Source organism: Bison bison, unplaced genomic scaffold, assembly GCF_000754665.1.
Source record: "Bison bison bison isolate TAMUID 2011002044 unplaced genomic scaffold, Bison_UMD1.0 scf7180017864461, whole genome shotgun sequence".
Taxonomy (NCBI): domain Eukaryota; kingdom Metazoa; phylum Chordata; class Mammalia; order Artiodactyla; family Bovidae; genus Bison; species Bison bison.
The window spans coordinates 16837302-16864783 of record NW_011495023.1 but is presented as its reverse complement, the minus strand read 5'-3'; the positions used below and the strand labels follow the sequence as shown (position 1 = coordinate 16864783).

General features: G+C 37.9%; 1 protein-coding gene across 8 annotated transcripts in view; it reads right to left on the bottom strand.

The window, feature by feature from the left end:
* Positions 1-27482, bottom strand: part of ZNF438 (zinc finger protein 438) — a 196258-nt gene that overhangs the window by 33085 nt on the left and 135691 nt on the right. For all 8 annotated transcript variants that reach the window (XM_010860015.1, XM_010860016.1, XM_010860014.1 and 5 more), the window contains one exon: positions 981-1048. In XM_010860015.1, coding sequence (XP_010858317.1) covers positions 981-1048 — 68 coding nt within the window. The remainder of the gene's footprint in view (positions 1-980; positions 1049-27482) is intronic.

The following is a 27482-nucleotide window of genomic DNA, read 5'->3' as shown; positions in this document are numbered from 1 at the left end:
AAGAATTGATGCTTTTGAACTGTGGTATTGGAGAAGACTCTTGAGAGTCCCTTGGACTGCAAGGAGATCCAATCAGTCCATTCTGAAGGAGATCAGTCCTGGGATTTCTTTGGAAGGAATGATGCTAAAGCTGAAACTCCAGTACTTTGGCCACCTCATGCGAAGAGTTGACTCATTGGAAAAGACTCTGATGCTGGGAGGGATTGGGGGCAAGAGGAGAAGGGGACGACAGAGGATGAGATGGCTGGATGGCATCACTGACTCAATGGACGTGAGTCTGAGTGAACTCCGGGAGTTGGTGATGGATAGGGAGCCCTGGCGTGCTGCGATTCATGGGTTTGCAAAGAGTCGGACACGACTGAGAGACTGATCTGATCTTATCTGATCCGAACACCAGTTAGCTGCTGGCTGATGGCCTGGGCTCTGCGAATTTTGTGTGGAATGAGATGACCCTGCTCTCAGAAAAGGGGTTCAGTTCAGTTCAGTCGCTCAATCATGTCCGAATCTTTGCAACCCCATGGACTGCAGCAGGCCAGGCTTCCCTGTCCATCACCAACTCCGAGAGCTTACTGAAACTCATGTCCATTCAGTCGGTGATGCTATCCAACCATCTCATCCTCTGTCGTCCCCTTCTCTTCCTGCCTTCAATCTTCCCGAGCATCAGGGTCTTTCCAATGAGTCAGTTCTTTACATCAGGTGGCCAAAGTATTGGAGTTTCAGCTTCAACATCGGTCCTTCCAATGAATATTTAGGACTGGAAATCAGTCTCCAGGAAAGGAGAAATGTCATTTATAAACCATGGTTCCATAGACACTCAAGTAATTTACCAAAATAAATAAACCTTCATATAGAATTAGAATTTTTGTTCTTAGTTCCAGAAATAAGTCACCGTTTGGTTAGTAGGCAGTGACATTAAATTTATCAATTAAAACTCCTTATAACACACACATTACCATTTTCCCTGGCATAGCTTATCTTACCTTGATCTTTCGGTGGTACTGAAAATGAACTCTGCATGATGATGTCGTTGACTTGAATAACAGCTGTCCTAAAATTAACCAAGACAAGTAATAATTAGGAAAGAACTGAGATGCCATGTGAAAATGTACAAAAACATAAATTATAAGCTTTACTTTTTAAATAAAAAGTCTTTATTTATATGAGTAATAAGAAATGGAGTGAACTATTAGGAATTAAAGTTTTATTCCTTTCTCATAGACACAGGATTTTACTGACTGCTCAGGTATGGGCTTGGAGAGGGAGTAATGTGACACATTAAGAGTGAATTGTATCCATCTCCCTGCCCTCCTGGTGTCAGGGAAATGTGCAAGTAGGCAAAGCTGAGGTTCCCTAAATATGTCCTGCCTGATAATTATATTTTAGGTTCTATTTAAGAAATAACTAAAATGTTTAACAATGTAGGTAAAGGAAGTATAACTACAATATAATCATTTGATGAAACATAATTCAGTCATTAAAATGCAATTTTGAAGATTATGCAGCAGCATGGTAAATACTGATGATATAATATACTGGATGAACACACCAAATGACCGACACACTAGGATTACAGCTAAAAACAAAGGCACAGAAAAATGCATGACAGGAAATATGTTAATATGTATATTTCTTTTGTTTTGGTGATGTATTAGAGTTGTTTTCCCTTCCATTTTAGATATTTTCCAAATTATCTAGAATGTGGGTTCCATGTTAATAAGCTATGCAAATGTATATAAAAATAAGACAAAGTCTTTGGAAAAATACAGGTAAATATTTTTTGTACACTTCAAAAACTGCCATGTTTCTAAGTATGATGCCAAAGACAAAGACATTAAGGTAGAGACTGATGAAATTTTTCCAGTGAAAATTTTAAATGTTTTTAAAGTAGAAAACTAGGTAAAATAAAAGGGCATGACTTCTACTTCCAGCCAAGACAGAATAACAGAGGCCAGATTTTCCCTCCTTCCTGAAACAATCAAGACACAGACAAAATACATGAAATAATATTTCAAAACAGTGAACCTCAAGTCACAAAGACCGACTTTTGAGAGAGAGAAAACATTTGTCTTCTGTTACAGGAAAGGAGAACGTTGACGGAAACATCCAGAGTAATGAGGAAAAGAGCTGGAGAGAAAAGGAAAGAAAGGAATGAAGAGCGTCCTTATCAGGTGTTCACTTGTGCACCTATAAGCACATACCATGGAGGAAACCACCTGAGGCCAGGAAAGATCCACAGTGCCGAACACTCACGGAAGAACAGGCATATCACCTGCTCTTACCAGTCAGACTGGAAAATCTCTGAAATCATGGGACACTGGGTAGAGTATGAAGAAGAATCCTGCTTTAGTAAGGGGGAATAATTGACCCTATACTAAGCATTTCTTTGGTTTTACAAAACATATCTTAAAGAGAGACTGAAAAGGATCAAACTATTTCCAAGTGTCCTAGCTGTGTATTAAGAGCAAAGCTCAAAAATATTTATAGAAAGACAAAAATATCCATCATCCAACAAAGTAAAATTCAGCTGACATGAATTTTGACAGCTGACAAAGAATTATCAAAGAGGTAGGAAAATGCAAGTGACAGTGAAAAAAATAATAACTGATCCTGATCTGACATAGATGTTAGAAATAGCAGACAAGGACATTAAGTGTATAACCTGTATTTCATATGTTCAAAAATTTAAGTATGAACAGGAAAGATATAAAAATGACCCAAATAAAGTTTCCAGAGATGTAAATTACAATACATAAAATTAAAAAGTACACCGGATAGGATTATCAGCATATTAGACGTGTTGGAAGAAAAATACTGGAAAACTTGGAGGGATAGAAATTGAGACTGTCCAAAATGAAACTCAGGAAGAAAGGAGTGAAAAGAAAAAAACAAAACAAACCAGATCATCAGGACAGATCATCATTTGTGCTCTAGGACAATTTTAAGCCACCTAATAGATCCAGTAACTGGAGAAGAAAGACATGCAAAATCAAAAAAATTATTTTTTAAGAAATAGTGGCAGAAACTTCCAAATTTGAATAAAGCTATAAACATATCTGAAAAGCTAAAAAAAAAAAAAAAACCAAACCCTAAAGCACAAGAAACATGAAAACTACACCAATGCATATCTTGACCAAACTGTCCAAAACTACTGAAAAAAGGAAAAATTTAAAGTGAGGTGATGCAACTGAGAAGACAAGTGGAGCAGCATGTTTAAAGTACTGAAAGAAAAAAAAAATCTGTAATCTAGAATTCTATGTTCATAGAACCTATCTTTCAAAAATAGGAGAGAAACAAAGTCATTTTTGTTCATATAGAAGCCAAAGGAATTCATTATGAGCCCACCTACAAGGAATGTAAAATGATGTCTTTTAAGCAGAAGGAACAGGATACCTGATTAGAATATAGATCTATACACAGAAAGGAATATTTCAATACTAGAAACAGGAACTTCATGGTAAGCATATAAGGTTTTTGTCTTGATACTCAAATTTCTTTGAAATATAACCCTTTAGATGACAGAGGTGACACCACTACAGATATCACTGCTATTTAAAAATACCTGGCAATACATTTGATAATTTAAATAAAATGAATAATTATTCTGAAAGACACAAGCTACCAAAGCTCATTCAAAAAGTGAGCCCTGTATTTTCAAAGAAATCGAAGTTTTAGTTCAAAATCACCCATCAAAGAACTGTAGGTCCAGAAAGTTTCTTTGGAGAATTCTAACAAATATTTAAGGAAGAAATAATACCAATTATAAGCAAATTCTTTTGGAAAACTGAAAAGGAGGGAATTGTAACTACCTAATTCAATGAGCCAGCATTATCCAGACACCAAAATCAGACAAAAAACATGAGAAGGAAAGAAACCTCCAGATCAAAATCTCTCCTTAACACAGATGCAAAAATTTTAAGATGTTAGCAAATCAAATCCAACAATATGACACACCTTGACCATGTAAGGTTATCCTGGGAATGCACACTTGTTTAATATTCAGAATCAATGTAATTCACTGTATTTGTGAAGTGAAAAAAGGAAAACTGTATGATCATATCAATAGATGCAGAAAACACATGTGACAAAATCCAACATCCATTAAAAAATGATCATTTAGAAAAATAAGAATAGAAGGAAACTTCGTCAACTTGGTAAAAGGATATCTGTGAAAAATCTACAGCTAGTATCATGCCAAACAGAAAAGAACTGGATGCTTTCCCTCTAAATTTACAAACAAGAGGAGGATATCTACTATTACAACGTTGATTCAATATTGCATTGGAAGTTCCAGCCAGTGCAATAAAGTGAAAATGAATAAAATGCATCCATACTGAAAAACAAGACATAAAACAGTCTTTATTTGCAGATGGAATGATTGTCTATGTAGAAAATTCAATGGAATCTATAAAAATAACTGAGTTCAACAAGCTTAAAGAATACAAGACCAATATACAAAAATCAATTACATTTCATATACAAATAACAATCAGAAACTGAAACAATAAATCAGAAAATAAAATTTAAAATACTATTTGTAATGACATCACAAATATGAAATAACTGAGGGTAAATCTAACAAAAAGATGTAAAATACTGAAAACTACAAAACAATGATAAGAGAAATTTTTAAAGACCTAAGTGAATGGAGAGATATATACCATGTTCATAGGTCAGAAGATTCAATATTGTTAAAATGGTAATTCTCTGCAAACAGGTGTTATAGATTTAATATAAGCTTAATAAAACTACCAACAGACATTTTGCAGAAATTCACATGGAAATGCAAAGAACTTAGGATAGCCAAAATCATTTTTAAAAATAAGACAAAAGTGGAAGGAAAATACTACTCTAATTTCAAGATTATTATAAAGCCAAAAGTATGAAGACAGTTTAAAGATAAATTCATGTTAATGTTATGGCAAAACCAATACAATATTGTATAGTAATTAGCCTCCAATTAAAATAAATAAATTTATATTAAAAAAACAAATAGATCAATGGAACAGAATACAGAGCTCAGAAATAAACCCACACATATATGGCTGACTGATTTTTCATGAAGGTGCAGAGGGAAATCAACACAGGAAAAAGCGTCACTTTAACAAATGGTACTTGGACTACTGGACATCCATATGCAAAAAATGACAACAACACTGTGAGACATACCTCACACCACATATAAATCCAAAGTGCATCACATATCTGAATGTAAAACCTAAAACTACAAAACTTCTAAAGCACTCTGGTTTTTTATCAAGCAAAGATATCTTATATGGGACATCTAAAGCACAATCCACAGAGTAGCTAACTAATAAGTAGACTCCAAAATTAAAGACTTCTGCTCTTTAAAAAAAAAGAGAAGGAAAAAACAAGTCACAGAGTGGGAGAAAAATGATTGTAAATAATACATATAGAAAGACCTTATATCCAGAATAAAGTACTCTCAAAGCTTAATAATAAGAAAACAAACATGCAATTTAAAAGACAAGCAAAAGATCTAAACAAATATTTCACCAAAAAAAAAAAAGATGTGGCTTGCAAATAAGGACATAAAAAGATGCTCAACATCATTAGTTATTAAAGAAATGTAAATTAAAACCACAAAGAGATATAATCACAAACCTATTAGAATGGCTAAAAAATTTCTCAAGACTATACCAAGTGCTGACAAGAATGAGGAGGAAGTGGAAGTCTTATACCCTGCTGGTGGTAATGTAAAACGGTACAATTACTTAGAAGAAAGTCAGGCATTTTCTTCATAAGATAAAGATACACCTACCATATGATTCAGCCAATCCCTTCCTACTTATTCAAGAGAAAAAAAGATCACGTTCACAAAGAATGTTCACAGCAGCTTTATTTATAGTAGCCCCAAACCAGAAGCAATCCAAATGTTCAACAACAGGTGAGAGTTTAAACAAACTGTGATACACCCATTCAATGTAACATTCCTTGGCAATGTAAAAGGATAAATTACTGATCTGCACTACAGTACGGATGAATCTGCAAAAACGTCATGCTGTATGAAAGAAGACAGATAAAAGAAGGTATATATTTTATGACCTGAGTTTTATAAACTTTTAGAAAATGCATATTATAGTGACAAAAAGCTGATTAATAGTTGCCTGAGCACAAGGAGACAAGGAGGGTTGGAATGAAGTACCTACTTGGGCATGAGGAACATATATCCACCCATTAGGATGAACAACATATTCATTATCTTGATTGTGGTGACAGTGTCACAGGCATTACTTACATACAGCAAATTGCATCAAATTGCACTTTAAATATGTGAAATTTTTGTATGCCAGTTACATCTTAAAATAGCTGTCAAAAATTAAGGCAAATTTATTGGGAAAAATCAGAAAACTCACAACAGATATATAGTTATACAGTTATTCATTTAACAGTCTTTGAGGTATGACTATGCAAGGACATGGTAGACAGGGTCCTTGTGCTTGGATCTGGTATAAATAATGAGAAACCTCTCCATAAAACATAAAACTAGCAGACTCCAGAAACATGAAAGAGGACAAACTAGTAATCATCAGAATGTTCAGCCTTATAATTAAATAAATGCAAATTTCAAAAATAAAATTTCTTTGCCTACAAATTGGCAAAAACAAACAAAATGCATGCTTGGAAAAAGTCTGCAGAGATGTACATGCAAACTGGTAGGTATTTTTGCAAGATGCACCCTAAGCCTTACAGTTCTGCACTCCTTTTGATCCAGACTGTCCTTACCCTTCAGAAAATCATGATAAATGTGCAGAGCTACATACTACCATCTTCACTATCATCATCCACGTTACCTTTTTAAAATTCTTCAGGGTACCATTTAATATACACACAAAATATAAAGTCCCTAAGTAAATGAGGATCTATCTGTCTATCTTTATAATGAAACTATTATAAAGACTGTTTCTTAAGATATTTAAAATTATGAAAAATGCTTACTACACATTTTTGTATGAGAGGGGTTGGTTATGGAGTGGTATGGTTCAATTATTTCCCTGAATATTCACATAAGGGAAACTACCAAACAGTAAAAGTGGCTACCTCTGAGTGAGGAATTAAACTGCTATTTAACTTTCCCTTTCTTTTTAGTTTTGGCTGAGCTGGGTCTTCACTGCAGGACGTGGGCTCTCTAGCTGCAGTGCCCAGGTTTCCCTAGTTGCAGTGCATGGGCTCGGTAGCTGCCTCATGTGAGCCTAGGTGCCCTGCAGCATGTGGGATCTTAGTTGTCTGACCAGGGATTGAACCTGTGTCCCTGGCACTGGAAAGTGGATTATTAACCACTAGACCATCAGGGCAGTCCTTTAACTTTCCTTATGCTTATGGATATATTACTAAGTTTCCCCAATGAAAAAATACTGTCTCTGAAATTGAAAAAAAAAAGCAGAACAAAAAGTTTTATTTTAATTGCTCTGGAATGCTATATTAGATAAGGATTGCCATTAAAATACTTTCCCCCCAATATCATGGTATTTAAAATAGGTAATTCACTAAAATGGAGTCTGTTATCTTCTGCCACATAAGACATGATAGTATTTAATTCTATTGTAATTATGAAAAATGAAAAAATTGTGTCATAAATACACCTAATGCTTATTTTAAAAAGCACCTGAATAATCACAATATTGTATCCTCTGATTGGGCTGGAAATAAAAGGTCATTATATAAATGTTCTAGAGGAAAAGATACATTAAAAAGTCACATAAGTTCTATCAGCATTTTTCAAATATTACACAAGCAAAACCAAGGCCATCTTGACTCAGGGTACCATGATATAGCACTAGCAGCCACTGTGTCCTTCATAGTCCAGAGAATCTCTGATCATTATAACCTGGCTTTTCTTACTTGCATGCTGAAAAGTACATTAAGTAGAAAAATTTATCAGAAAGAAACAAAAATTAAAGAACGCAATGAATGAACGCCATCGATTACAGCAAGACAAAATGTTTTATAAATCACTCATATGGTTACTTTTCATTTTAGTTAATATGTCATTTTTAAACTGAGTTGATTAAAAATGAAAATTAGGTGAATTGGTTATATGGGAAGTGACAGCTCAATGGTGCTAGAAATGGAAATCTTCCATTTATTCCTGGTTGAGGAAACCTAAGGTACATCATGCCTTCTCTTTGCTATACTGCCTTGACAAGGTTCCTAAAAATACATTTAGAAAGAATCTTACATGAAAAAATCTTATATGAAAAAACTTTGCTCCATGTTCCATAAGCTTATTACCATTAACCCAGAGTGGGAGTATGTATTTAAAAGTGTGTTCTTGTGTGTGTATTTGGGCACCACTCAGAGCTGCAATGTCGAGTTACTCTAGATTATTAAGGGAACTTAATATTATCTGATTAATTTTATGGAGTTATTTCCAGGGGAACTATTTCCTACAGAATAAACATTGCTATTCAGATAGATGCCATAACATAACGAATTTGGTCAGAACATAAAGCATGAAAAAATTGAACAAGGTGAAAAGTCTTTGGGTGTATAGCCATTGGTTACTTGTAACAGGCTCTTCTTTATATATTAAGATAACACTACTAACCTACCACTGACTAGGCAGCTGTTCTTCTCCCAGGCCTTCCTCCAGTTTTGATTTTACAGTGATCTTGTGGCTCTGGATTTTAAAGCACTGCACAGTGATTGGCCCACAGATTTTAGGTTTGAGGCTAGAGCTAGAGTTGGTGAATTTACAGAAAACACCTTCCCCTCTTCTACACTGAGCGCTTACTACATGCTAGACCTACAAAGTGATACACACACACACACACACACACACACACACACACCCCTCTATCCTCAGGAGAGAATCAGCACTGTCAAAATCTTTCAAGTAAAAAACTGAGGCCCAAAGAAATTAAGTAACTTGCTCAAGGTCATTAGGATGAGCCAGAACTGATTCTCCAGGTGTGTCTGGTTCTTAAACTCATATACACACTCCTATTTTACTGCGTTCAGTCTTCCTTCCCCACCATCTTGCCTCCACTTTTCTCTCTCGTGAACGCCTGTACAAGTGTGTACCAAGTCAATGGAAATAGAGAAAGTTTGTTGCTGGAAATCAGAATTAAAGGAAAATCAGTGAAATAAAGAATGGGAACCAAGGAAATGAAAAAAAGTGAGTGAGATAAGCTGGGAAAGGAGTGAACTTGGGAAATGAAAGAACTCAGCGGGAAATGATAGTCATCTTGAAATATCTGAAAGTCATCTTGAAACATCTGAAGAGAAGTGACATGGAAGAAGGATGAGAGGAATGCTGTGTAACCTGAGTGCACAGTCCAACCAGGAAGGGAGACCAGTTACAAGGAAACCAATGTCATGTGAACACAAGGCAGCACTTTCCGTGACCACTTATGCTCCACTAGGAAACCACTCCGTAACGTGCTGTATGAAACACTGAACTCTGTTACTGGAAACGCTGAAGGAAAAGCTGGCTCAAAGCTGTTTACCCAGCCCTAACTGTCATCACAGACTTTAGGAATATGGCAGCAAAGGACTCAGAGAGGCTGTATAACCCTAGACATTATCTAAGTGAAAAGGCTGCCTTTTTTTTTTTTCACTGAATTAAGGAAAGGGTCATGACCCAGCGGAGGAAGTGGAAGGAACAGCCCGAAAAAACCTGTGAAGTATTCAGTGCTGCACTTGTCCTTTTACGGACATGGGTATTGTTTCAAAATGTTTAATGCATTTGAGGATGAATTTTCCTACCCTGTTTAATTTCATGGGCACATGAAATTTCACCATATACTTCACTATTTTAAAAAACTTTTCAAATCGACTTTACTGAGGTATAATTTACATACAGCAGACATATATATCTGTGTAGCAATCAGTCTTTTTTCTGCAATTTATAATGTTCTGATATACTAGGGGCTGGCTGGCTGGACAGAGTGCCCCTTCTGTTCTTGTTTTGTCGCTAAGGTGGGTATGACTCTGTAATCCGCCAGGCTCCTCTGTCCATGGGATTTCCCAGGCAAAGAACGGGTTGCCATTTCCTTCTCCAGGGGATCTTCCTGACCCAGGGATCAAACCCACATCTCCTGCATTGGCAGGTGGATTCTTTACCACTGAGTCACCAGGGAAGCATGCCACTTCCAGGGCTAGATAATCCTAGACAAACCCTGGGGAGCACACCTTTCAATGCCAAGTCCATATCCCCAACCTCCTCCTTTATGGAACTTCACACGTGAGTCAACATTTTCCCAGGCTTCAGCCACCCCAGGACCAGGCGTTGGACAGCTAGGACTATCATGTAGCCTGAAACCACTGAAACTGTTCAAACTAGGCAATCTAAAATGATCTCTTGCTCTACCTTGCCTTTCCCAGGGAGACCACGATAAAGGCATCAGGCCATGCTTGCCCATCCCTCTTCCCTTTTGACCAGCCCTGGAACCTCCCATGTGGCCCTGAATGCCTGGCACACCCCCTCTCTTGGGAACTGTAAGTAATGACTTCTTCTTTCAAAGGCAGTTGGCTCTGTCTGTAACCCTACCATACCCGATGAAAACAAAATCCCAGATATGTTACAAGAAATATAGACATGAACATCAAAAGTCCCCTCATTATCTGAAAGAGTCCCCTTGTGCTCTTTTATGGTCAATCCCCACCTCTCCTTCCTGGCCCCAGGCAACTACTGACACTTTTTGTCACCATGAATTAGCTTTGCCTGTTCTAGAATTTTGTATCATTTCATATAAATCAAACAGTATGTTATCATTTTATTATGTAGATCAGTAGATCATTTCTTTCTGTTGCTGAATGGATTCCATCCTATGACCAGAATGCAATTTGTCCATCCATTCACCCATGGCTGAGCATCTGAGCTGTGATCAGTTTTTGGCTCTCATGAATAAAATTGCTATAAATATTTGTGTCCAAGTCTTTGTGTAAATAAACATGTTCATATCTCTAGGGTGAAACTGCATAGCATGAAACTGCTGAGTGGTATAACTACAAGCAACTGCCTGTTTTTTAAAGCAGCTGTACTATATTTCATTGATTTAAAAAAAATAACCTTTTTAAAGCATTGATAGAATTCAAGTTTCTTAAGATTTTTATATAAATAAGAGGACCCAGTATCTTAAAGCTCAATTTTATCAAAATAATATAATCTTGAAGTGAAGTTGCTCAGTCGTGTCCAACTCTTTGTGACCGCATGGACTGTAGCCCACCGGGTTCTTCTGTCCATGGGAGTTCCAAGGCAGAATACTGGAGTGGGTTGCTATTTCCTTCTCCAGGGGATTTTCCCATCCCAGGGATCGAAACCTGGGTCTCCGGCATTGCAGGCAGACACTTTACTGTCTGAGCCACCAGTACCCAAATTCTGACTTATTTGCTCAGTTATAACCAAATGCTTATTCCTATCTCAATCTGTCTTACTTACGGAACAAATAATTTTAAGAAACAAACGTTATAAAATTCTCAAACTGGTGGAAAAGAATTAGAACAGGTGAAAGAAAATCTACAGCATAAATTCTGACCCACTTTGAAAATTAACTGCTTATATTAATATTTCATTAATATCTTTGACAATCGTCTTCCGCCCAAATGGTTGCACACTGCTATCAAGTTCAATAAAACAGTGCCTCTTTAAATTCAAATATTTCTGAATGTCAGCCAGTAAATGCTTTACAGAGTCATCCTGGGGGACTAGTTTGTTTAAGACCCTCTGAGGCAACTTTTCTACCGAGAATTGGGGAAAGTCTGGCAGTCACCCAATTTCCCCTGATTTTAGATCTGTTGCTTCGGTGATCTTACCAGATACTCACTACAGTTTCCCAACAAAAACCCTAAAAGACAAGACTGACCTTTAGTTTTCAGGACCCCATTCTAGTCCCATCTCAGCTGTGCAATGCACTCAAAAGTTGTAGAAGGATCCACGAACAGAGTAGGGAGATGTATACTTTTAACCAAAATGTCTCACCATGTGACTCTGAACAAGTCACTGAATCTTTTTGTCTGTTTCAGTTTCCTTATGTTAGAAAGGGAGAGCTAATATTACTTAACCCATTTGGCTGATGAAAGGATTAAACTAGAATACTATGTGTTGACAATACTTGGTTAAAAAAGAACTATTTAAAAAACAAGGTATTACTTATGGTAGTCGAGGTCTGCAGGATTCTTCCAAAAGGAAAAAAAAAAAAAGGTTACTATTATCTCTGGCATTTCCAAGAAAAACAAAGGAATATACTAGAACAGACTTTGAAATACAAGTCATATTATTTTCCATGGTAAGATCTAATCATTTACCCTCTTAAAGTGGGAGCACACATTGATATCTGCGCTCTTTCACATGTGCGCCACACGTGACCAGACCAGGCAGGTTACAGTATTTAGGAGGGCATTCTTCTACCTTAATAAAAACATACCAGGAAAGTATGTTCTAGCCTTAGATCTTTTTTTTCTCCCTTCAACAGATTTTCTATAAAATTACTTCAACTCCTGAGATCTAACCACACCTATAAATTTGTATTTCTAGTTTCCAAATTCCACGGTGAAATGTTCTCAGCTTACTATTATACACAGCTCCACTTGGCTACCTGCAAACTAAAGGCAGTTCCTGTTTCCAAAACTAAATTTTTTAAAATTCATTGAGGTGTAATTAAATGACGAACAAAATTGTATGTGCTGAATGTGTACAATGCGATGACACAGGCAGACTTTGTGAAATGGTTACCATAGTCAGGTAATTGGCCATCACCTCACAAAGTTACTTTTTTCACCCCTCTGTGGTAAGAATACTTAAGTTGTGGTAAGAACACTTAAGGTTTACTCTCCTGGCAGATTTCAAGAACACAACACAGTATTACTAGCTGCAGTCACCATGCTGTACATTAGGTCCCCAGGATTTATTCATCTTATCTTCCCCAGAAATAAGCACTTTGAATTCTTAGAGCTGACTGTTCCGGTATTTATACCTCTATTCTGTCAATAACATGCTTATAATCTTACTTCTTGACTGTTCAGTGTTACGCAGTATCTACTGGTGCCCCACCGTGAAAGATGAAGATTTATCTCTATTTCTATCCTCAATCAATAACATGCTTGCTCAATAATTTTCCTGAGCATGGAATTCCAACTTGAAATTTCCACTGTCTTCTGGTTTCCAATGTTGCTGTTAAGAAACCTGAAGCTATTTGTGATCCTTTATATGCAATCTTTTTTTTTTTTTTCTCTCTATGGAAACAAAGTTTAGAAATTTCACAGTGAAGTGTCTTAGTCTACTTTCAACCATTTGCCAAGTGGCTGGTGGGCCTTTTCAATCTGGAAACTTTAGATCCTGGGATATTTTCTTCAATTATTTTTCTGAGACTTCCTAATATATTTTTCTCTGTTCTTTTCCCCTTGAACTCTTCTTATTCAGATGTTTACCCTCCCTGGACTGTTAAACCTCTTTTCCCTTTTTTACATGTTTTACTTCTTTTATTTTTGCTCTTTCTGGAAAAATCCCTTAACTTTATCTTTTAGTGTTTTAATTGAGTTCCACTGGACATCTTCACCCAGTAGTCTGTGAAGGGTCTTTTTCATGCAGATCTAATGATCATCATGTTTTCCCCAGGTTTCAAGTCCATCAGTGGCTTCTTGTTTTCCACGAGATACAGCCAGACCTCTTCAGTCCAGCACGAAGATTTCACACACTAGCCTGTGTGGCTGTCTCCACTACATTTGTTAAGAGCTGCATCTCAACAGTCACGTTATAGGCCGGCTCTTAGTCGCCTCCACAATTCTTCATGGAATCGCCTTCTTGCCCCAGCCTTGCTACATAATTCCTACTCACTTCCTCCGCAATGTCTACCTGGCCAATTCAAGACATTTCTGTTGATCTGTCCATTATCCTCCAACACACTTTGACTGGCTCTCTTAGGAAGTAGCATCTGTTTAACTCTGTCCATATTCCCTTTAAATTTGCAAGTTTTATGACATCAGGGACAAAAATTCCATATTTATCTTTGTATTTCCAGAACCTATAAGTGACTGGCTTGTAATAAGGTTTAACAAATGATTATTGGATAAATATATGTCAAGAATCCTGTAAAAATAAGACTGCTAAAAATTATTTAACAATACTTGCATGGTCCCATCAAGTACTTTTCATACCACTTGAATCTTTTATTTTCAACAGATGGGCTTCTAAAATTCGGAGTTATTTTTAAAATGAATAGTGATTTTTGAAATGTGAAGTAATATCTTATTAATTTTGCCACTACTATACTTTTCCATAACTTAGAGTGACAGATAAATAATTAGGTTAATTTTTTCAGTAATACATTTCCTTCGATCTCTACAGATTGCCTGGCCGTGTTTTTAGAAGGACTTGACCCACTCCTAAAATGACTTAAAAATTATATTATGCAAAGGTAAAGAATATCCTAGTGTCTTCAGTTTCTCTAGTAGCAGGCTTCGGATGTTTCATATATGTCAACATTTTTAAGTGTCATTAACTGCTAAAAACAACAATTTCCAAATAAATAAACCTAGAAAACAATAATTCCCAAAAATATCTATAAAAGCAGTAATTTGACGTTGCTACTTTCCTGTTAAAAGGCCTCAGTGCATTTTAGTTAAATCTAAAACGACCCAAGTTTTAGGCAAGTTTTAACAAACAGGCATTCTTCCATTCCTTATTCATTCAAATGTAAATGATAAAGGTGTAAGAAAAACAGTTGCCTCTTTCTACATCAAACAGCATCTTTGGAATTTCCAGCCTGGATTCTCAACGCTAAAAGAATGGATTGTTCAGGCCTGTGAGGTTACCATCATGATGAAGATGAAAGCATTTCAAAAGAGAACTGTACCGTTTGGTAACAAATGACATACTGCATCAAATAAAAAGGCTGTCACTTACACACACTGTGAGATCGGTCAGTATTTTGCTTCCTTCCATCAGCCTGGTGGTAGTATTACTCTCCATTTGGGATTTAATTTATTACTTTGAAATGATCATTTTCACCACTCTTATCTACCTTCAGTGACAATCATCTCTAGGTTTAGAGAAAACAGATCTACTTTGAAGACTTTGGAGATCATTTTTGGATTCTCAGGTTCTTTTTTGGCTTCCAAGCACCAAAGAGTTTTGGTGGCATCACCACAGACCAACTGGTGTACTTTCAACAACTACTGGGCTGGCCAAAATCACTTGGGTATCCCCATGTTAACAGAAAAACCTGAAAGAACTCTTTGGCCAACTCAGTGTTTCTACCACCTGCCTGTATTGGGGAATTCTAACTTCCCCACAGCACTGCCAGGATGGCCCCTTCCTCTCTTAGCCCTGTCCCATCTCTAGCTCTTTTCTTCTCTACGGTCCACACTGAATTAAAATCCCATCAATTACCTTTATAAAGACTGCTCAATTAAAAAAGCAACCAAACCCACTGCTCTGCTGTTTCCTGCTAACTTCATCTATGTTCTGTAGTTTTTCATGTTTTTTTTGTGTGAACTACTACTTCATAAATGATTCTGATGATTTTTCTTCCTTTTCACAAAGTGTATCAGACTCTTTGTAACCCCATGTACCCCACGTACTGCAGCCTGCTCCTCTGTCCATGGAATTCTCCAGGCAAGAATACTGGAGTGGGTAGCCATTTCCTTCTCCAGGGGATCTTCCCGACCCAGGGATCGATCGAACCTGGGTCTCCCACATTGCAGGCAGATTCTTCAGTGTCTAAGCCACCAGGGAAGCCTCTCCTCTTCTAAAATAATTTTTTCACCATTTCCCTGGAGCACCCCAGTCGCAGGTTTACCTCTGCAGCATTACCTAATTTTTTTTAATTTCCTGTCACAGATGGCTATGGTCTGTCACTTAGGTTTTCAAAAATGATTATCTTCAACGTGGAAAAAGCAAAACCAAAGTGAACAAAAGCCCGACTCTTGTCCTGTCACCCCAACTTCCCTACTTGGAGGCAACAATTCTTAGCACCAAGGGAATCCTTCTAGTAACAGTCTGTATGTAGACAAGCCAACATGTGTAGAAACAGGCTGTATCACCCATTCTCCCCTCCCCAAACTGAGCAGATTACACCCGCTACTCTCTTGCTTAATATGTTTTCAGCTCTCCATGTCAATACTCATGGATCCCCTTCATTCTCTGCAAAGATTGTATAGTACCTCACTGCAAAGAACCACAGTTTATTAACCAGCCACCTGCCAATTGACAAAGAGACTATTCTCAGCCTTCTGCTCTTACACACAAAACTTCGGCATGCATTCATATACTCATAACCCTGCTAGCACGTGTGAGTCCATCTGAACAGTGAAGTCACAGTAAGAAATTTCTGGGCCAATTTAAAATTGTTATGGATATTACCATATTGTCATTCAAGGAACTTGTACTGACTTATCCAATGATGCATGAAAGTGCTTCCAAACTACTATCTGCCATTTTTAAAAAAATGTGAGCCATTTTTAAAGTCTGTATTGAATTTGTCATAATATTGCTTCTATTTTTTTTTTAATGTTATGGTTTTTTGGCCATGAGGCACATGGGCTCTTAGTTTCCTGACAAGAGATAGAACCTGCACCCCCTCTATGGAAGGTGAAGTCTTGGCCACTTGATCACCAGGGAAGTCTTCACTATTTGCCAAATTTGCCGCAAGTTTTCAATCAACTATCCAAAAGCTTCAAAGACTCCAGCATACCTAGATAGTTTTCTTAATTCTAGTTGAATAGACAAATATTTCTCTTTGCTGAAATACACAAACTCTGACAATAAAATGAAAACCAAGTTTCATCTCTCGAGGATCTGGAAGAATGATCATTTACAGGAAGTCCCTGACAGACTAGAGAAGGGAAAACAAGTCCGTGCGTCTGCCCTGCATCACCTACACGAAGTGGGCAGGAGGGCCAGGGAACGTAGCCCATGAGTTGGTGTCAGCCCATTCTTGCTAGGAAAGTGGACAAAGTGATTTCCTAATTGAGAAAGACAAGCCAGATAAAGTTATAGGAGGGAAAGAAATTCTAAACTGGCCTTAAAAAAAAAAAAGTTTCTCTTTTTAAGACATCACAGAATGTACAGGTATAGTTTAAGAGATAATTTTATAGTGCAAAAAGGGTGGTCCTTTGTCTAAGATGAAATGGGGGTCTTCGATGAGGTGCTACAATTGAGGATCAGGTGAACCCAATTAACCCAATTTTTACTTGTCCTTACTAAGTGGTTTATTTTAGATGCACACAACTCCCTGAATCCTTTAGGGTATGACTAGGAAAAACCATAAACAGGCTCTAAAGGTCGTGACATTAATTTTCTTGTCATTCTCATGCTTTAAATAGGCATCAAAAAACTAAAAAATCTTGTCCTCTGGGAAGGAAGGCAAATCTGAAACTAATTATGGTAGTTATTATTGTAATACTATTAAATTAAATGCTATGACCCCAGCTAAATTTATTTCGGTACCTTTTGTTAATGAATAAACCTTCTCAAACAAGATTACTGCATCCTCTCACATAACAAAATCATGCGCCAGAGGACTGCTAGGACTAAGTCACCACTCAATAACCTGAATTCCTCACTCACCTAAAGCTGAAGTGAAAAGTTTAATAAGTGTACATGGAATGCTTTTGCAGAAAATTCTGTATCTGTTACAAAGCTGTATTTAAGGAGGAAAATCCTCAGGTGAGTAGAAGACTGAATCATGAGTCTTATCTGCAATGGGCTGTCTTCAGTTGTCTATTTCACCAACTGAAGGCTTGCTCATAACTATTTCGATGTATTTATAGCTAAAAGAGGGGCTTCCATGATAGCTCAGTTGGTAAAGAATCCGCCTGCAATGCAGGAGACCCTGGTTCAATTCCTGGGTCGGGAAGATCCACTGGAGAAGGGATAGGCTACCCACTCCAGTATTCTCAGGCTTCCCTTGTGGCTCAGCTGGTAAAGAATCCACCTGCAACGTGGGAGACTTGGGTTCAATCCCTGGGTTAGGAAGATCCCCTGGAGAAGGGAAAGGCTACCCACTCCAGTATTCTGGCCTGGAAAATTCCATAGACTGTATAGTCCATGGGGTCGCAGTCAGAGGTGACTGAGCGACTTTCACTTTCACATCTAAAAGTATATAAAGGGGAGTGGGTATCTCAGTAGCTTCTTTTTTCTGCTTAAGTTTCTAAGGCTCAAACTGCTTTCTTTAGATGTTTGGAGGATAAGATGTCAAGAGGCCACAGTGAAGCTTAAGGATTTTCTGGTAGTTGTTTGACCAACACCTGGGCACCAGGTGAAAGAGGAAGCCACCAGACCTGGTACTTAGGAAGTATCTGCTGTGTGTTAGTGACCGGAAATCTGAATGATATCCATGGAGACGCCACTGGGCTTGTTTTTGTTTTTAAAGCAGCTCCTTCCAACCTTTTCTTTTTTTAATTTTTATATGTACTTTTTACTTTTGGCTGTGAAGGCTTTCTCAAGTTGCAGCATGAGGGCTTCTCAACGTGGAGCACTACTGCTCTAGAGCCCACCATTGGGCCTGTTTTAATCCTATAAATGCTGCAAGAGAGGGGAGGGTTGAGGACACTGAATGATGAGTTTGGGTGGGTGGGAAGGGAAAGTCAGGCAACAAGATGAGCTACAAACATCCTCGTGGGACTGACAAGCAGAGGAAAGAGGAATGAGTATAAACCACACAAGAAAGAAAAAGCAAGTGGGGGGAAAACAGGAACAATGGCAACATTATTTTAGAAGAAGAAATGGCATGGGAGGCAAATAAAAAGCACTTAAATTCCAGGTTCCTTAAATATCTCAGAAGATACAGAGAATCAGTTAAGAGCCAGTTCTTCCCTTCTCTACTACAGCCAGAAAGACACCTACAGACTCTGTGTGCATTGCCAGTCGTCTAAGCAGTCAATAACCATCAACTGGTTGTTAAATGATCTTCTTGTTGATTAATGGCAACAGCTTATTAAAATTTAAAGTGAGCTAAATGAAGTTAAATATTTTAAGAGCATCTTCTACTTCTCTAAATTTGAAAGTTAGGCTTTGAATAAAGCTTTCACATTATCTCTATATGTTTAGAGGTGTTGACTATGAGGCATCACCTCATAGGAAAGATGAGAAACAGAAGAGGGTGGAAAGAAGTAGGGGGGCCTTTGCCTTGCAAGCCTCTCTACAAAGGTTCATTGTACACACAGGAACTCCAAATCAAAGGATCTGATTAGTAGTGTTTTCTAATCCTTTGTTTTCATGTACTTGACCATGGTCCCAAATTTATTCCTTCACACTTTTTTATTTGCATCTCAAACTGCTTTTTGTGCTCCAAGTGTATAGTGTCACATCAGCGAGTGAAGCAATTTTAAAAAATTATTTACTCATTTTAATTTTTGGTTGTACTGGGTCTTCATTGCTGCACAGGCTTTTTTCTAGTTGCGGAGAGCGGGGCTACTCTCTAGTTGCAGTGCACGGGCTTCTCATTGTGGTGGCTTTTCTTGCTGCGGAGCAAAGCAGGCTCTAGGCACATGGGCTAGTGTAGTTGCAGCATGAGGGCTCAGTAGTTCTGGCTTGTGGGCTCTGGAGTGCAGGCTCAGTAGTTGTGGTGCATGGGCTCAGCTGTTCCATGGCATGTGGAATCTTCCCAGACCAGATATCAAACCTGTGTCCCCTACATTGGCAGGCGGGCTCCTATGCACTGTACCACCAGAGAAGCAATTTTTTAAGCCAGTGTATGATGGTGCCAACTGGCAACCAAGTGTTCATTCTGAAGTTGTGTTCAACTGTGTCTGTGCAATGGTTTTATGATTATTTAAATATTTCAATACATTTTGCTCTTGTATTTTAGAAAAATTAGTGGAGCTCAAAAGATTAAAGGTAAATATGAATAATATGATATCAAAAGCATAGGTAACAAAAGTAAAAGTAGACAAATAAACTGTCCTATATAAAAACTGAAGGTTTCTGTGCATCGGAGAAAGCAATCAAACAGAGTCAAAGAACAGCCTACAGCATGGGAGAAAATACTTGCAAATCATTTTTCTGATAAAGGGTTAACATTCAGAATATATAAAGAACTCCTACAACTCAACAACAACAACAAACCAAATGAACTGATTAAAAATGGGAAAAGGAAGTGAAGAGAAACTTGTCCAGAGGAGATACATATAGTCAGTCACAAAGTATGTGAAAAGATGTTCAATATTATTTACCCATAGAAGAATGCATATCAAAACCATGGTCAGATATCACCTCACATCCATTAAGATGTAGGCCACTATCCCCCAAATGGAAAATTTTAACTGTCAGCAAGGATGTGGAGGAGTTGGAACCACTGTACATTGCTGATGGGAATAAAAACGGTACAGCTGCTATAGAAAACAGTGTGGCAGTTCCTCAAAAAACTAAAGACTAGAATTACCATAAGCTTCAGCACTTCCACTTCTGGGCATATATGCGAAAGAAATGAAAGCAAGATCTCAAAGAGATATATGCACGCTCATATTCATAGCAGCACTACTCATAATAGCCAAGAAGCAACCCAAGTTACCTATCAACAGATGAATGGATAAACAAAATGTAGTATGCACACACAATGGAATATTGTTTAGTCTTAAAAAGGAAGGAAATTCTGACACCTGCTACAGTATGATGAACCTTGAGGACATTAAGCTTAGTGAAATAAGCCAGAGGGGGAGAAAATAGACACATGCTCTGTGATTCTACTTATATGCTATATCTGGAGTAGTCAAATTAATATAAGCAGGAAGTATAATGGTGGTTGCCAGGAGTTGTGGGGAGGGAAAGACAGGGATTTATTGTTTAACTGGTTTATGGTTTCAGTTTTGCAAAATGAGAAAGTTCTAGAGATTGGTTGCATAGCTATATGAATATAATTAACACTACTGAGCTGCACACTTAAAGATGGGAAAGATGATAAGTTTTATGTTATGCTTTTTTTCACAGTTTTTAAAAAGTGAATGTGATTATATTAGTGACAAGGAGCGTAAGCCTTGTGACCTATATAAATTTATGCAAAGATGGCAAACGTTCAGGACATTTTAAGTGGGCAAATCTTTAACCTATATTGGAAGCACAGTGGACTTTGCTGCTGCTGCTACTAAGTTGCTTCAGTCGTGTCCGACTCTGTGCGACCCCACAGACGGAAGCCCACCAGGCTCCCCCGTCCGTGGGATTCTCCAGGCAAGAACACTGGAGTGGGTTCCATTTCCTTCTCCAATGCATGAAAGTGAAAAGTGAAAGTGAAGTTGCTCAGTCGTGTCCGACTCTTAGCGATCCCATGGACTGCAGCCTACTAGGCTCCTCCATCCATGGGATTTTCCAGGCAAGAGTACTGGAGTGGGGTGCCATTGCTTTCTCCAACAGTGGACTTAAGTGAGGCATATATGTCTTCCATTGTAAAGAAAAATAATAAAATTAAAGAATATTTGTAAAAGATATAATATTTATATTACACATACATCTATGTGAAAAGGCATGATGTATTAAGGAATTGCATTTTTTTTTTTTTAACTTGTTCTCTGGTGACAGAATCTTCTTATACAGCATTATGTATTTCAGTGTGTTTTTTTGAGGAACATATTTTATACAGAGGTAAATACTGCCCATAAATAGGAATTACCAGCTTAGGGCTTCTCAGGCCATAAGCCTGTCAACATAGCCACTCTCAAGAATGAACCCAGTCTTACTTCCATTTCCCCAAAACATGTTATCACCCCATTTTCTCTGGTGCAGTTTGAGAGGCAGGGGTTTCTAGACAATCTCTGTTCATTAGGCTACTTTAGTGTCAGCAGCTGACAAAAGACCCAGTGTTAACAGGGAAAAGTGCTTCACTAAATAACATCTCAGCCCCAGGTTGGCTCAGGCAGAGTGAGCGCTGCCCATACCCCCGTTAATCCACTGTCCCCACTAGCCACACCTCTCTCCTCCTCAGGCTCTGGCACTATCAAAATTAAGTTTCAGGAATGAAGTTAACCCAAGTGGTTGCAGATTAAAATAACCATAGGCATCTCAGAGATTAGCCACAAATCCCTCCATTAGCTCTGAAACAAAAGCAGCAAGGCCATTTATTCTTCGGTCACCCAAGACCTGGGGCTATATTCACAGCCTAGACAGTGAGACAGCAGACATGTGTGGGTGAGGTCAGGGCAAGTGGGAGGAGGTGCTCTGGGCCACGTAGGGCCTTGTGGGGCTTCTGCTGGGAACATTCAGTTACGCACTAAGGAGCTAAAACACTGGCAAAGACTGTACACCTACAGATTACAGCCTCCAAACAATCATAAGGCATGAAATCCCAAACTGAAATCCAACTAATGGGGTCTTTTCTCATTTTGATATGCAGTCTTAAACACTGACATTACAAGATCAATGGGTTGCTGCTGTCAATTCACTAAGCATTCCGCTTCCCTATAAATGACTGCGCAGGGGGTTAATTTTAGGCGCACCAAGTAAAAGCACATAAAAATAAAGGAAAAAACCCAGAGGATAAGATACTGCTAAGGGTGGCTGCCTCTGGAAAGAGAACTGGGAGGCACATTTGAGAGAGACTGACTTCCACTGTGTACTCTTTTGTAAACCTTCTGAATATTTTACCCTGTGGATGGACTACTTAAAATAACATTATCAATGACAACAACAACAAGAGTGAAGTAAATCTGGAGAGGCAGGTGGTCTTCAGTAAACACTGGCAGGGAAAGACGTGCAGGAAATAATCTTAAGTGAAGCAAATTGTGGAACAGTGCGCATACTCTGATGCCATCTGTCTTTAAAAAAAAAAAAGAGTTGTACTCCCAAGAGAAACATCAAATTGTCAACAGTGGTCACCTTTAGGACTTGGGGTGGTGAAAAGTCCCTTTTTTCTTTGTACATTTTTGGTGTGTGTTTATACACACACCAACATATACATAAACACAGGGCCTATGCATACACACACACACACACACACATGTAAACTGTGTGACCATCTATTTTACATTATAAACAAAACTGTTCCAGAAGAGAGAAAAAATTAAGACAGATGCCACTTTTAAACATGTTTCCGTTCAAGAAGGATAAACAGGTATTTTGATTTTCAAATGGTAATTAACAAACTAAATGGCAGTCTTTTCTCACTTTGTATTTTCCTCATTTCAAATTTACCATGATGGTTACACTTAATTAGAAATTTTCTGTCACAATCAAATGCACAAGGTTCATCATTCAACCATCTAATGTCTATCAATAAATACTAATTAGTAGGTTGTGCCTAAATCAATAAGGGGGCCATTAATTTCTTAAAGTTCTTATTTCAATGCATTTTCTAAACCCAAAATAATTTCAGCTTAAGCAACAGACATTGGTTGAGAACAGATTTTTAAATATAGTACAAAACTTAAAAAAATGTAAAAAAAAAAGAATCCAAAGAAGCAATCTTCTCTGACTTCCCCTGATGAGTTTAGGTCTTCTTAGTTTATGAGTCCATTACACAATTTAATTCTTTCCCAACACCGATGGTACTTACATTAATTTAACATTTATCGTCCTGACACTCTCCAAGGGCAGGGTCCAACCCTGTCCTGTTCCCAGTAGCCCTGGGGCCCTGGAGGAGAGACATCTTTCAAAAGTATTTCATGAATATACTTTGAAAGATGTAAACCTAAACAAAAGGAGTTGCAAGATTTACAGATATTCAAGAGCAAAACAGATCCTTAATAAAGGTTATATAATGAAACAAACAAAAAAGATCCACGTCGTCAAAAATTGCATCAAGAAAGAAGATAAGGTTATTTGCTTAAATGACCCGTGTGACAAAATCAAAGCATATGTGCTCCAGGCTCAGTTGCCAAGAGTTCCAGAGTTTTGGCTGCCATGGAAATACTAGGTTCTGAGTCACACAGCCAAAGCCTTGAGAAAACTAACTACAAGTAATTCCTGAAGTGGGATTATAACATGATACTCTTAAGGTATATTATTACCGTAAAATTCATCTTATTAGCACAGTGTTTCAGAATTCTTTTTCAATAATCTTTTTAAAATAATTATGAGATGGCATTCTTTGCCAATGAAGGTCCATCTAGTCGAAGCTATGGTTTTTCCAGTAGTCACGTATGGATGTGACAGTTGGACTATAAAGAAAGCTGAGCATCAAAGAACTGATGCTTTTGAACTGTGGTGTTGCAGAAGACTCTTGAGAGTCCCTTGGACTATAAGGAGATCCAACCAGTCCATCCTAAAGGAAATCAGTCCTGAATATTCATTGGAAGGATTGATGTTGAAGCTGAAACTCCAATACTTTGGCCACCTGATGGGAAGAACTTACTCACTGGAAAAGACCCTGATGCTGGGAAAAACTGAAGGCAGGAGGAGAAGAGGACAATAGAGGATGAGATGGTTGGATGGTGTCATCGACTTGACGGACGTGAGTTTGAGCAAGCTCTGGGAGTTGATGATGGACAGGGAAGCCTGGTGTGCTGCAGTCCACTGGGTCACAAAAAGTCAGACACGACTGAGCGACTGAACTGATGAGATGGCAAATATCCTTACATACAAATGCACACAACTGAACTTTTGTTTTGACAATTCTTGAGAGAAATCCAAGTCTTAATACTTTTTACTGAATAAGTATGTATTTTGGCATGTCTACACTTATGCAATCTACTACAGTTAAGTGTACTCATGAACTTGTATGTTAGTTTCAACAAAATTGAAACCAAACTGGAAAGTTATACTTTTTCTAAATCAAATCAAAACAAAAGAAGTGTTCTGGCCACAAGGATAACTAAAGTCATATACTTTCCTATGCAAGCTTACATCTTTTGTCAAAGCAGGGTAGTTCATTCATTCAATCACATAACTAATAACCCCACAAGCCAGGCAATAGAACCTGCTTTATGTAAAGGATCATACAGTAAATATTTTCCGTTTTATGAACCTTACAGTCTCTATATAGCTTTTCCTTTCTTCTGGTGGCAAGAAAGCAGCCAGAGAAAATATGAATATTCAACAAAAACAACCACCATAACTGAATTATAATATTTGAATTTTCAAGTGAGAATTGTTATTGTTGTTCAGTTGCTAAGTTGTGTCTGACTCCATGGACTATAGCACACTAGGACATGAGTTGGCTTAAACTCATGTCCATTGAGTCAGTGATGCTATTCAACCATCTCATCCTCTGTCACCCCCTTCTACAGGTGAGAGTTAGCTATTAAAATTCAAATATTGATAAGACTATCAATATAACAGCTGCAGCAACTAACATTTATTTTGAGCTTACTATCTTCCAAACAGTGCTCTAGGTATTTTAAATGTGTGTTAATTTATTTAATTGTCACCACAGCCTTGGGATTAATATGTTATAATCACCCTTTCATGTATAAGGAGTTAGGCACAGAGAGGTTAAATAACTTACCTAAGTTCACACAGTTAGTAAATGGTAAAGCTGAGGTTTCAAGATAGGTAGTAGGTTCTGCTAGATTCTGCTTTTAATCACAACTGCCTCTAACCTCCAAAATTTCCCTCTTCTTTACTTAAAGTTCCCATTTTAAGAATAATTCTCAGAAATTAAAATGCACAATAGAGTAAGAACACATGGAAAACAATACAGTTTTCCACACGTGGAAAACAATACAGTTAATGCTTCTCAGTAAAGTGCTAATCCTTAGATGGAGCCTATATTGCTAGTAAGAAAAATGGAAACTTGATTTAAATCAATGTAAGCTTCATGGAAAATGTGTGAACAACAGTCTGACTCCCTCCTGTGTGTGTTGGCCCATGAGGACAAAGATTAGCGAAAATGCCCTGGAAGAGGCCTGTAAAAGGCAGGTCACTACTATTTTCTTTAAATGACTTTTTAAAATTCTCCTAACTTAAATTTGCCTCCTGCTATGCTGCATACAAAGGGCATTTATAGGTTTGTAAGGTTTGTCTATTACTGATACATTAGCAATAAACACATGGGGCCTCCCTGGTGGCTCAGATGGTAAACAATCTGCCTGCAATGCAGGATACCCAGATTTGATCCCTGGGTCCGGAAAACTCCATGGAGAAGGGAATTGCTACCCACTCCAGTTTTCTTGCCTGGAGAATTTCATGGCTATAGAGGAACCTGGTGGGCTACAGTCCATGGAGTCGCAAAAAGTCAGACACAATTGAGTGACTAACGCACACACAGCAATAAACACTATAAGCAGTGACACCTTTCTTGTAATGTTACGGTAAAACTTAAATCACAGCCTCTTGGCATGATCTGTTTTCTTCATCAGGTTTTTGCCTGCTGGTTCTGTACGCTGACATTCCAAATGCAAGTGAATGCCCAAATAACTATTCACAGGTCATTTGAAAAAAATTTTAGGGTATAGATTAAAATTTATTTCTGTGTAGTCTTAAATTGCTGAAGTGGCTTTTAGAAATTATAATAAAACATTATCACTCCATATAACTGCAGAATAAAAACATCTCTGAAGAACTTGACATTTTAAGACTTTGGCTGGCCAAGGAAATAAGAATTGCTAAAACTGAATTCATTCCAGTTATTCCTCACTGGTAGGTAGTTACTTGCCAGAAAATAATTTCAGAATCTATTTTCAATACTTAAATCAAAATGAGGAACTTCAAATGACAGATGATCTCTATATCTTTGGGGACCATCAGCAAGTCCAAGTACATTATAAGACCCTGAAGATGCAGGCTAGGCCACAAGAGACTCCAAGGGTAAAACTCATTTGGCATGTGTCTAGTTTCCTCAATTTTTTTTAAACTTTCCCTAAATATTTGCTATCAGTAAATTGCATCAGTCAGTCAGTTCAGTCACTCAGTCGTGTCTGACTCTTTGCGACCCCATGAACTGCAGCACGCCAGGCCTCCCTGTCCATCACCAACTCCTGGAGTTTACACAAACTCATGTCTATTGAGTCAGTGATGCCATCTAACCATCTTATCCTCTGTCATCCCCTTCTCCTCCTGCCTTCAATCTTTCCCAATATCAGGGTCTTTTCCAATGAGTCAGTTCTTCACATCAGGTGGCCAAAATATTGGAGTTTCAGCTTTAGCATCAGTCCTTCCAATGAAAACCCAAGACTGATTTCCTTTAGGATGGACTGGTTGATCTCCTTGCAGTCCAAGGGACTCTCAAGGGTCTTCTCCAACACCACCATTCAAAAGCATCAATTCTTCTGCGTTCAGCTTTCTTTATAGTCCAACTCTCACATCCATACATGACTACTGGAAAAACGATAGCCTTGACTAGATGGACCTTTATTGACAAAGTAATGTCTCTGCTTTTTAATACGCTACCTAGGTTGGTCATAACTTTCCTTCCAAGAAGTAAGCGTCTTTTGATTTCATGGCTGCAGTCACCATCTGCAGTGATCTTGGAACCCCAAAAAATAAAGTCAGCTACTGTTTCCACTGTTTCTCCATCTATTTCCCATGAAGTGATGGGACCAGATGCCATGATCTTAGTTTTCTGAATGCTGAGCTTTAAGCCAACTTTTTCTCTCCTCTTTCACTTTCATCAAGAGGCTCTTTAGTTCTTCTTCACTTTCTGCCATAAGGGAGGTGT